This window comes from Phodopus roborovskii, unplaced genomic scaffold, assembly GCF_943737965.1.
Source record: "Phodopus roborovskii unplaced genomic scaffold, PHOROB, whole genome shotgun sequence".
In the NCBI taxonomy this organism is placed as follows: domain Eukaryota; kingdom Metazoa; phylum Chordata; class Mammalia; order Rodentia; family Cricetidae; genus Phodopus; species Phodopus roborovskii.
In genome coordinates this window covers 57,622,582-57,635,173 of record NW_026126407.1, presented here as the reverse complement: position 1 = coordinate 57,635,173, position 12,592 = coordinate 57,622,582, and the positions used below count along the sequence as shown (strand labels likewise).

General features: G+C 42.8%; 1 protein-coding gene across 4 annotated transcripts in view; it reads left to right on the top strand.

The window, feature by feature from the left end:
• The first annotated feature begins 715 nt into the window (after positions 1-715).
• Gspt1 (G1 to S phase transition 1) overlaps positions 716-12,592 on the top strand; it is a 35,656-nt gene continuing 23,779 nt past the window's right edge. For all 4 annotated transcript variants that reach the window (XM_051181428.1, XM_051181427.1, XM_051181426.1 and 1 more), the window contains exon 1: positions 716-1,555. In XM_051181428.1, coding sequence (XP_051037385.1) covers positions 1,216-1,555 — 340 coding nt within the window. In that variant the 5' untranslated portion in view covers positions 716-1,215. The remainder of the gene's footprint in view (positions 1,556-12,592) is intronic.

The following is a 12,592-nucleotide window of genomic DNA, read 5'->3' as shown; positions in this document are numbered from 1 at the left end:
AACTATATTTCTCCTTGCTTGCTACTTTCCCCACATTTACTAAAATGCAATCTGCAAGTGTGAGATGCAGTTATTATTAAAGTACTGTGAATCAAGTTGACAATTCTGGGATTCAAAAGGAAACCACTTCATCTAATGGCGGATAAGGAACTGGAAACATCAAAACATTCCTATTAGGTACTGTTGGGTACACTAAGAAATATGACAATCATGATTAATTTGTAAATTTCCTGGCAGGGAGGAGGAATGGATGGAAAAAAGTTTAAGTGAGGGTTTTTAATGACTAGTTAAACACAATGTGAGTCATTAAAAGTTTCCAGTTAACAATCCCTTCTGCCGTGCATGCTGGGCCCATTCCTTTATGAGCTACACTGCAGTTTAAGCTGTAACGTCTCACGGTTTTACTGCCTCTTCACAAATAAATACATAAAAGGAGAGACGCTCCCAGCCGGCTTTGAAAAATGTAGGGCAAACTGGCTGTGGGTGGCGAGAAAAAGAACAATGTACAGAGACTGAGAGGCAGAAACGGTGTTGAAAGTGGGGAAGAAAAAAAACGTTTTTCCCCAGGTTAGGCCTGCAGTCGGTGTCCTTACAGGCTGGGGGTGATCCTCGCTGCGTGTTGAAGGGTCAGGCCCACCGTCTTGCCTCACCGACGTAGGGTCTGCCCCTGCCCCCACCCTAGGACAGATGGGGCAGCCCATCGGCCACCAAACCTCGGCTCCTCGCGCTGCTTGCCGGGAGCTCCAGCCGCTTCCGGTGACGCTTGATCGCTGAACTCCGACTCCCGTCGGCCTCCGGGAAAACCGCAGCAGATCTGCGCGGGTCTTGTCGGAACTTGTAGTTTAGCTGTCGGTCGAGCTTCGTAGGCGGAAACGGGGGCTAATATAGTCGGGAACTACCGAGGCGAAGGTACGGGTAGTAGCGAGGGGTCAATCCACGCCAAGCGTGGGGTTGACTGTGAGGCCGGCGGCGGTAGTTGGAGTTGGGTGGGAGGAGATCCTTTCGTACACACGAGGAGGGTTGAGCCGCTGTCGCTGCGGTCGCGAGTGCCCAGTCCGGACTGCAGCTGCCGCCCAAGACGCCGAGAAGTGAGTCTTTGGCCGCTGGCCCCTCTGTCTTGTCCTCGCTGGGTCAGCGCGGCCTGCTCCTCCCCGGTCGGCCGCCCCCGCCTCCATTTCCCGCCCTCTCTTCACCACACACACGGCCCCCCCGATCATGGATCCCGGCAGCGGCGGTGGCGGCGGAGGCGGTGGCGGTGGCAGCAGCAGCAGCAGCGACTCTGCGCCCGACTGCTGGGACCAGACGGATATGGAGGCCCCCGGGCCGGAGCCTTGCGGCGGCGGCTCCGTGGCCGCGGTGGCCGAGGCCCAGCGTGAGAACCTCAGCGCGGCCTTCAGCCGGCAACTCAACGTCAACGCCAAGCCTTTCGTCCCCAACGTCCACGCCGCAGAATTCGTGCCGTCCTTCCTGCGGGGCCCGGCCCAGCCGCCGCCATCCCCAGCTGGCGCGGCCGGCGGCGACCACGGAACGAGCAGCAGCGCGGGAGGCCCTCCGGGTAAAGGGCTGGGATGGGTATTCCCGGGGCACGGGCAGCGGGCTAGGGCCGGAGTTCCGCGGTGGCGTGGGTGGCCCGGCCGGCCGGCACGTGGGGCGCTGACAGCGGCGCCGGCTGGTCTGGGTGGGGCGCCTCTAGTCCCGGAGCTGCATGCTTGGGGTGCCCGGGCGGGGAGGAGTGGAGACCCGGGGACCTGGCGAGGCTCGCTCCTCCGCCGAAGGCCGCGGATCACCGCAGACAGAAACCGTATGGGACCGGGCAGGCCCTCGGCCAGTCACTGCCACGAGGCCCAAAAGTGGGGACTGATGGGGCCTGAAGTCCCGCAGGTGGGCGGTGGGAGAGCCTAGGAGTTGGGGGACAAGACCTGCCTCTTCGCCTGACGCAGCGAGCTGTTCCTGCTGCAGTTTCTACTATTGGAACTGTAATTGCGTTTTAAATATCTGTGGCACCGGCCGACCTGAAGGAATCCCAAGATGCATTGCAGGCTTGTGATTCGCCAGATACTGTTGGCTGTCAATACAAAGACCTTTTTTCACTCTTAATATTTTGGAAACTTAAAAAGTTCAAGAAATATCAGATAGATTTCCTCAGTAGTAACATGTGGTAGGAAACCTCATTGACTTTTGTGAGGTTTTTAAAGTGGGATTTAAGACCATCCTTCTGAGTGGCATGTTTAGGCTTTAATTGCTTTAAAAATGTTGACCTTATACTGCTGCTTGCTGTAAAAGCTTAGATTGTGTTCGTGTATCGGTACTTACACACTTGAATATTTCTGATAACTTAATAGTTGTCCCACGCAGAAACTACTAGATATACTTACTGTCGTCTCTAGTTTCAGTCCTTCAACATCTATTTCCAGGCTGGCTGTGTGGTTGGTAGCCTGCTTTCAGGGACTGATTTTTGTCGCGCTGGTGCTTATTTGAGTAAATGTAGTATTGTCTTAAAAAGAAAAGAGAAGGAAAAAGGCTGACTTAATTATTTAGCAGGGACGTTGGTGGGCCAGGTCGTTTGAGTTTATTTCCATTGAATGGTGGTACTCCTAGGTAATGCCTATAGTTCTAGAACTCTGGCAGTATCACCTAGTCTCTTCCCTCCCAGGTGTGGAGCTTGTCTGTAACCCTGGGACTCAAAAGGCTCAGGCAGGGAGATCTTTAGGTGAAGGCTACTGAACACTGTCTGGCAAATGCTTCTCAAAGAAAAAAAAAAAATTAAAACCAAAAGTTAACTTGAAAATTATTTTCTTGGGAACTTTTTTTCAGTTTGTTCTCTGGGAGTGAAAGGGTATTTAAGGTAATGCTTTTGTAAGGAGTGCGCGCGCAGGCGCGCGCGCGCACACACACACACACACACACACACACACACACACACACACACGCAGTTTAGATTAGACTTTTTGGGGTGGGGGGTGGACAGTGAACTTTGGGTCAGTATTATGCAGGAGGGCTTTGACACACTTAGCTGCCCTTCCCAGATCCTGGGGATTTAACTGTTTTATTGACTGGCATTTCTTTTATTTGAGTGTGGTTGATATTTTCCATTTCAAACAAGGAAACTAAACTTTTGTTTTTCAAGACAGTGTTTTCAGCCTGGCAGTGGTGGTGTACACCTTTAGTCCGAGCACTCAGGAGGCAGAGGCAGGCTAATCGGATCTCTGTGAGTTCTAGACCAGGCTGGTCCACAAGAGCTAGTTCCAGGACAGCCTCCAAAGCCACAGGGAAAACCCTATCTTGAAAAAACAAAAAGACAGGGTTTCTCTGTGTATCCTTGGCTGGCTTGGCACTTGCTCTGTAGACCAGGCTGGCCTCAAACTCACAGACATCGATCTGCCTCTGCTTCTCAAGTGCTGAGATTAAAGGTGAATGCCTGGTTTAAAAAAATTTTTTTTTAATTCTTGTGACCATGTGCCTGGGCAGCCTTGGCAGGTTGAGTTCTGGGACAGTTAGGGCTATTACACAGAGAAACCCTGTCTCTAAAATAAAATAAAATAATTAAACTGTATACTAACAGTGCTAAATAAAACGTGCCCCAAAGGTTTGTTTCCAGTCAAAATTTCTAAGTTTAAACAGCTGCTCAACCAAATACTAGGTAATGCTCCCTAAATCCTCATACTCAAGCTGTCTATATTTGTGAAAACATGAACCAAGAACCAAAGTCTAATCCCCGTCACTGTGACATTCTAGGAATAATACTTATCATCCATTTTTCCCTGCTATTTCTATATAATATTCCAGTAAGGCCAACAAAACCCAAATCAAAAATATAGTTTGGGCAGATGGCTCAGTGTGTTAAGAGCTGAGTTCAAATCCCTAGCACTCACTTTAAAAAGGCATCATGGTACCCCAGTGCTGTGGGGATCAGAGGATCGGACAGAGATAAAGCATCAATGGGGTTTAATTGACTGCCAGCCTGGCTCCCAGTTCGTTAACAGACCCTATGTCAAAGGAGTATGGCAGAGAGTAATAAAGAAGGACACTATGTTTTTCTTCTAGTTTCTATGAAGTCCCCTATAGGTATTTCCTCCCCCCCCCTCTCTGTGTGTGTCTAGATGGTAGGGTCTTTGCCTAGCATGTACAAGAGGCTGAGGGTTTCACCATCAGTACCTTTAAAAATAAAAGACTATCCAGTCTTTATCAGGAACTGGTTAACATAATAAAAAAATAACTATTACTTTGATTTTTAGCCCTAAAAAAGAAACTTTTAAAACTACCCAGTGATCAGAAAGCCACAGGCAGGCATTGTGGCAAGCATAATTTTTCACAGCCTCTTGGAGGTTGAAGCAGGAAGACTGAGAACATAGCCTGAGCTATATAGTGATACCTGCCTTTAAAAAGAAATCCGGATTGGAGAGATAGCTCAGGGGTTAAGAGCACACTGGTTGTTTTTCCAAAGTTCCTGAGTTCAATTCCCAGCAACCACATGGTGATTACAACCATCTGTAATGTGATCTGATGCCCTTTTCTGTCATGCAGGCAGGCAGCACACTGTATATAAAATAAAGAAATCCTTAAGTTAAAAAAAAGCAACAACAAGATTAAGGATGGGGGCTCAGTTGGTAAGGGTGTATGCCTAGCATGCACAAATACCTGGGATTGAGCCCTAAAATTATCCTTAAGTTAAAAAAAAAAATCAACAAGATTAAGGATGGGGGCTTAGTTGGTAAGGGTGTTTGCCTAGCATGCACAAATACCTGGGATTGAGCCCTAAAATTATGTATACCATGTAACTTGCATGTAGTGTGACAAGCCTGTAATCTTAGGACTTGGGAGGTAGAGGCAGGAAGGACAATTAGAAAAGTCCAAGGTCATTCATTCTGGGCTATGAAGCAATGGGGAGACCAGCCTAGGCAATATGACCTTGTCTTACAAAAACAAACAAAGTCCACTAAATGATAATGGTTGTTTAATCTTGAAAATACATTAAAACTTAAGTAAAAAATTTCAAGTCATTTTAAAGACCTTTTATTTTCATTGATAGTCACTAGCCCAATTTACTGGGCTCTGCAGAAAATTGGACTTAAATAAATTATGCTTAATAACACTTAAATGAGTTCTACTTTATCATTGTTAGGAATTTGGTGTTTTTATATTTTCAAAGAGTACAAGGTCAACATCTAGTTCTGACTCTGGATGGCTGAAGACTGGCATATCTAACAGCATTTCTTGGCACCAAAGCCTCTTCCTCTACTGCTTGCTCTAGGCACCACTGCATTTCAAAGAAAAAAAAAAAAAAAAAAAAAAAAAGACAAATCATCCTGTTTCCAGGAGAAAGGAGAGATAGTTGTCATTAAGTCATTAGCAGGCACACCCTAAAAGTTAAGCTAGAGCCCTACTCCCCACAGCCCTTTGACTGCATTCCTAATAGAAACAACAACCACAGACTGGCTTGATAACAAAGGAAACAGGCCACATATTTTATGAACCATTTCTTCACCATCAAAAACATTTGCCCTCCCCACCCCCCCTTAGTAAGGCACAGGCTAGGTGCAACTGCCATTTGTTTTTTTCTCTTTTCCCAGGCAAAATTCACCAATGGCAGCATTTTATGGACCCAAAGTCCCCAAACTGTAGTCCCACAAAGCTCTAAACTTTTACTGAGGCAATATTCATACTCATACACAAAATGTTTATATAATTATTTCTTCTTGATGGGTATAGGTTCTTACTCTAGCCCAGGCTGACCCAGAATTCATGGAAATTCTATCTCAGTTTTTCAAGTGTCGCAATCACACAATAATTTAAAAAAATTTTTTTGTTTTGTTTTTTTGTTTTTTCTTTGATCCTGTCCTGGAACTTGCTCTGTGTAGACCAGGCTGGCCTCCAACTCACAGACATCTGCCTGCCTCTACCTCCTGAGTGCTGGGATTAAAGGCGTGTGCCACAACCACCTGGCTTTTTAAAAAAAAAAAAAAAAAACCAAACAAACAAAAAAAAAACCATGGTTTTTCTTTGTAGTAATAGCTGCCCTAGAACTGGTCATGTAGACCAGGCTGACCTTGAAAACACAGAGTTCAGCCTGTCCGTGTGTACCACCACCCAGCCACTGTTGTGTTTTTTATATTTTACCTCTTTGAAATTGTATAACATGGATAGGGCAGGCAAAATGGCTTAATAGGTTTAAAAAAAAAAAAAAACAAAAAACTTGTCAAGCAAGCCTGATGACCTGAGTTTGATCCCTGGCACACACATAAATAAGTGGAAAAGAGAGAAACAACTCCACAGTGTTATTCTTTGACCTCACAGAAGCCATGGCATATATGCACGCACACACAATAGTAGTAATAAACTTTAAAAGTAAAATTATTAGGTCAGCTGGGGACATAGCTCAGTGGTAGAGTTCTTACCTAGTAATCAAAAGGCCCCAAGTTAGATCTTGATCCTTGGTACTGAAGGAAACAATACCAAATCCTCAAGACAAGTTAGGGAAATACAGTAGATTTGCTTGCTTTTGTTTGTCAGGGAAGAAATATATTAAAAGTGTTAAAAAGTAGAATTATCGTTCTGGCTGAAGAGAAAGGAATGAAAAAGACTTAGTCAACTTTTGGGGGAGTTCACGAAGTAGAATGGAATTTTTTTGAAGTGGAATTTTTTGCTCAGATATCCATTCTAGTAGTGAACAAATATTTGCCTGTCTACTGAATGTAGGATGCTGTGCAAGGCATTGAAAGGAGGCTCTGGTAGGAACAAGATAATGAATTATGGTCTTTGAAAGAGTCTAGGAAAAAGCCAAGTAAGTTTACTGTGGTGGAAGAATGAAGAAGAGTGCAAAGTCATGCAGAGGGTGTGGAGGCAAGGTACTGGTGAAGATTCATGGTCCCTCAGTAATAATAAAACTAAAGACACATCGATTTCTGCCAGGTATTCTTCATGAATGCCTTGATTTCACATTTATTTATTTTTGAGGAGGGATCTTACTTTGTTTCCCAGCCTGGACCAGAGCTTACCTATCCTTGCCTCAACCTTCCAAGTGCTGGGATTGCTTCTAATTTTTCCAGAAATTTGGCAAAGTAGAACATTACATGTCTTATTATTTGATTTTTTTTTTCCTTACCAAACAGCAGTAGATTTGGGTACCTAAATGTTTTGTTTATTCATAAATAGCTATGCTTTTCTTTTTTTTTCCTGTTTCCCACTGTAATTTTTATTTCAAGGGAAAAGAAATGGTAAGAATTTCCTAAGCATCTTCCATTACTATAGCTCCAACTAAGTGATTGAATATCATTTCACTTGAAGAAAAAAAAAGTGCATTTTACTGAGCATTCTGTATCCATCTTTGGGTAGTTGATTTTGGTAGTAGGAGAATGTTTTCTATTTTTGTACCTCATGGACACTATCTGAAATGGTTCTAGTATGTATTTTAATATACTTTGTTTTTGAAGTAGATGAGACATATATTGTTAATAAGACCTTTTCAGGATTACTTGAAAAATAAAAATTTGTTTTTTGTTAAGACTCAAAGTCACATTTGGTTGATATGTGACATTGCTTTAATGGTATAATAAATAGGTTCTTTGAACATTAGGGCTGAAAATGACTCCAGCAGAAATACAATCTCAGTTTTGAATAAAGAAATTGAAGCCTAAGCATGCTAGGTGGTTGTCTGAAGTCATTCCCAGAGTTAATGACACAGTTAAATCGGAATCCTGATTTGCCAACTGCTAGTGTAGGGCTCTTTCTGCCCTACTGTACTGTTTAATAGTGATGAAGGGAATGCTCATAGCCAGTTTCCATAACCAGCATGGATTTTCTGACAAACTCGCTCTGGGATTTTCCTTTCCAATGTTTTCACTCTTAAAGGGTTTTGTAATAAGTGCAGGACTCTGAAATGCTTGTTGTGTATTTATGGAGCAGTTACTGCAGCTTACCACTTAGTCTGGACAGCACCCAATGCTTGAATACTGCCAGCCCATTTTATAGGTGCAGAAATTATAGGTTAAAAATGTTAAACATCTTAGTAAGATTATACCCGTGAATAAATGGAGGAGCAGGCTCTGGTTTCAAAACTTATTTTAGTGTTAGTAAATGCTAACTAGAAGGAAAGGTCCTTGTAACTGAACATCTCAGCTTGCCGGGGTACACACTTTTATCCCAGCACCAGTGAGTGAGTAGGGCAGGTGCATCTCTATTATTTTGAGGCCAGCCTGGTCTATAGAGTGAATTCTAGGACAGTCAGAACTACATATTTGAGGCCCTTTTTCAAAGCCATCTTCTGTCTCACTGCTGTAGTTTCAAGTAATATAACTGCCTCTTCCTGCATTCAATAGTTGCACAGATGGCCTTGAACAGATTTCTTTGCCTTTGTATGTGTGTTCTCCCCCTCTCTTCTCTCTCCCCTACCCCTTCCTCTCTTCACTTTGAATCTGTTCATAATGTCCAGGCTAACCTTGAACTCTTGAGATCATGTGATCCTCCTGCTTCTACATTCTGAGTACTTGGGATTTCATGTGTTATTGCTTTACTTTGCATTTGTTTACAGGGTTTTACTTGCTGGCTGTGAAGTCATCTCTGAATCCCAGACTGGCCTCCAATTCAATGATCCTCCTGTCTGACCCTCCTGAAGACAGTACAGGCTTGCTACAATGTCTAGTTACATTTATTTTCATGTTTAGGATGTTTGAGAATTAAGGCAAACATGATGTCTTGTGTATTAAGCAGACTTTGTTCTGTTGTCTCCTTTCACTGTTTTCTAGTATTGTCTATAGGAGAAACATATCTCTACATGCAATTTTATTGAGATCAGTCTCCTGAGTGCTGGAAATATTTAGTTTATTTAAGCAATACTTCAACCTCCTGAGTAAGGAACTTCCATAACTCTCTATTAGAAAGCTGGCACAGCAAACATGGTTTTTACTGTCTTCGATATTAGTAAAAATGCAAGCCAGGTGGTGGTGGTGGTGCAAACCTTTGATCCCAGTGCTTGAGACGAAGAGGCAGGCAGATCGCTGAGTTTGAGGCCTATGGGGTCTAGTGAGTTCCAGGACAGCCAGGGTTACAAAAAGAAATCCTGTCTTGGAAAACAAAACAAAACACCCAGAAGTGGGCCAGGGAGATCTCAGCCCAGTGGCTGGTAAAAATAAAGCAAAGGACTTGCTATATAAGCCAGAATCCATGTTGGAAAGCCAAATGTTGTGGTATGTGTCTGTAATTTCAACATTATTACTATGGCAAAACGAGAAGTAAAGACAAAAGAATCACCCCAAAGCTCATGGGCCAAGCTAGTTTGGAACACAGTCTAGCAGATGCAAGAGAGACCCTGCCCCCAGGATTATATAATGAAAGAACCAACTCTTAACCATTGTTCAGACCTGCATGCATTTGCATACTGCCACTTTAGCATCTGCTACAAAGTCAACCAGTCAGTACATACATATATATATATATATCCACCCTGGCATGGTGGCTAGATCTTGGTATCCCAACACTTTGGAGGCAGAGGCAGGCAGATGGATCTCTGTGAGTTCAAGGCCAGGTAGAACTAAGGCCTTGTCCAAAAAAAAAAAAAAAAAACCTGAAAAAAGAAAGGAAAACTGCTAAAGTTAATTAAAAGTTAAAACGTTTTGGGGCTGGAGAGATGGCTTAGGGTTAAAGAGCATTGACTGCTCTTCCAAAGGATCCAGGTTCAATTCCTAGCATATACATGGCAGTTCACAACTGTAACTCCAGTTCCCAGGGTTTCAATATTCTCACATAGACATACATGCAGACAAAACACCAATGCACATAAAATAAAAATAATCCCAGCACTCTGGAGGCAGAGGCGGGCACAACTCTTGAGTTGGAGGCCAGCCTGGTCTTTAAAGCAAGTTCCAGGACTGTCAAGGCTGTCAAAGAAACCCTACTCCCATCCCCCAGTAAACATTTGTTTTACTTTATGTGTATGGATGTTTTGCCTGTATGCATGTTTGAGAATCACGTTTGTGACTGTTAGATTACCTAGAATGGGTATGGTGATAGTTTGGTGTTTGGGTGACTGTCCAGCAGATAGTTGTGAGCCTCCATGTGATTGCTGGGAATCGAACCTGGGCACTGAAAGAGCAACAAGTGCTCTTAACCACTGAACCATCTCTCCAGCATCTCAGTGAACCCAGGGCCTACTGATTAGACTAGACTGGCTAAGCCAGCAAGCCCATGCTCTGCCATTCCCATGGTTGGGATTACAGGCTTGTGCACTAGACTGGGCTTTTTATGTGTCCACTGGGGTTGATCGTGGGTGCTTTTCAGACTCAACCTCAGCGCCAGCCCTGGGAGAACCATTTTAACTTGAGACACAGTTGCTCTACCACTGAACTGTACCCCGATTGAACAATCTGGGGTCACCAGGCTTGTGTGCTAAGTGTCTTTCCTGACTGGCTATTTGCCAGACCTTCTTTTTTGCTTTTCTTTTTCAAGGCTGAGACTGGCTTTGAACTTTCAATTCTTCTGCTTCAGCCTCTGGAGTTAGCTAGGGATTACAGGTGTGTATTGTCATACTTGGTCATGATGTTCCATTTTGAAGAACAATTTAAGGGTAAGGAAAAGTTACTCATCAGAGAAAGCCACATAGTGGTCTTGGGAAGGAGACAGTAACAAAGCAAGGGTAGGACCTAAAACTGAGCTTAATTTCTGGGTTGAAATTTTACTGGCTTTTTAACTACAGGTTATAAGGTGTAGTTATTTCATTCACTAGAGTGAATTGCATGAGAAACTGGCACCTAATTGATAATTCAACAGATGTCACTTTTCACTCAAAATGGAAATTACCTGCAGCTCAGTTCTATCAATTAACATTTGTCATATCTAATATGGGCGGACCCAAATTTATAAAATTTTGGTTTGGAAATGGTAGCAATTTACTCTAATGTCTATTTTGTTGTTGGGTGGGTTTTTTTCCTCAGTTAAGTCAGGCTGGTCTGGAACTCCACAGTGATTGTCCAACCTCTGTTTCCCAAGTGTTGAGATTACAAGCAAGCACTACTGATTTTTACTAGATCTTTACATGTGAATTTTTTATTATTTTAAACTTCCAAAAAGTGTATCTATGACATAGATACAGTGATTGCCACTTAATACACAGGCACAACAGGATTAATTGTGCACTCTTCCTAAGATATACAAGTGCTATTTTGCCTTTTTAAAAATTAGCTCTGTTGAAAATCCTGGTTGACTATATATTAAACTGTGATACAAATTACAATGAATGAAATCTGTTTAGACAGGAAAAACCGTGAGATAACTAATAGAGTCATACCTGAGATAAGCCTAACTGTAACTGAACATTTCAAAATCAAGCAGTACTTGCACTTGATTGACCACTTAGGTCCTAGTACTAACTATTTACACATAGACTGTGTGGCTAAGACTGTAGGGGACTTCTTAGGAGAAGAAATCTGTTTTGAGACTGCCTCCATGGCTGACTAATACAGCATAACACCAATCCTTACATGCTTTTATTTCTCAAGCTATTCTACAATTTATGACATTTAAGATCATGAAGTTTACAGAGGGCAAGAAAGCATTGTCTTAACCTGTGCTCCAATACTGTGAAGAGAAGCCATGACCATGGCAACTCTTATAAAGGAAACATTGGGGGCTGGCTTACAGTTCAGAGGTATAGTCCATTATCATTATGGCAGGACATAAAGAAAGATAGGCGGGCAGGCATGGTGCTAGAGGAGCTGAGAGTTCTATATCTGGATCTGTAGGCAACAGGAAAAAGAATAAATCACACTTCCTTCAAAAGACCACACTTCCTAATAGTGTCATTCCCTATGAACTGTGAGGGTCATTTTCTTTTAAACCACCACAAGCATCAAGTACCAGGATTAGTGAAGTATTTAATATGCATATAATGATGAGATTAAAGGACTCTAATGTAAGTTGACCATAGCTTCCCACAATTTTCCATGAAACCTTTAGACCTTTGGTCACAAAAGCCTAATGGCAAGGCTGATGAAATGTGATCTAGTGTTTTTGGAATAAATCATAAAATGTTTTTAAACATATTTGTACCTAGTTGTCCCAAATGCGCAATAAATCTTTGATCACTCATTCTACTTTGGTATTATTCATACTTCATATGATATAGAAAGTCTACTGGCTACTAATAAGCTTGGGCCTAATTTTTCTAGATTTATATAGAGTTCATTTGTTGGTTCATGGTTACACAAGCACTAGGGCTTTCTTAAATCCTGCATGGTTTACATCTGCTCTTGAAAGCAGCCAGAGAGCATTCTAAGGAATGTTAAGGCTTTAAGTTTTCCAGTAATATCCCCATTTTCAGAAACACACCTTTTTGTTGTTTTGTTTTTCAAGACAGGGTTCCTCTATGTAGCCCTGGATGTCCTAGAATTTGCTCTATGGACCAGACTGGTCTCTAATAGAAACACACCTTTACCCAAGTATTTTCAAATGAACTAATTGTGTCTGGGAAGTAATTCAGTCATTAAAGTGTTTGTTTTGTTGCCCCAAGTTCAACCCTCCAGAAACCACATAAAAATGCCAGGCATGGTGAGGTATGCAGCCCCATCACTGGAGAGGTATTGACAGAAAGAGCCTTGGCTCA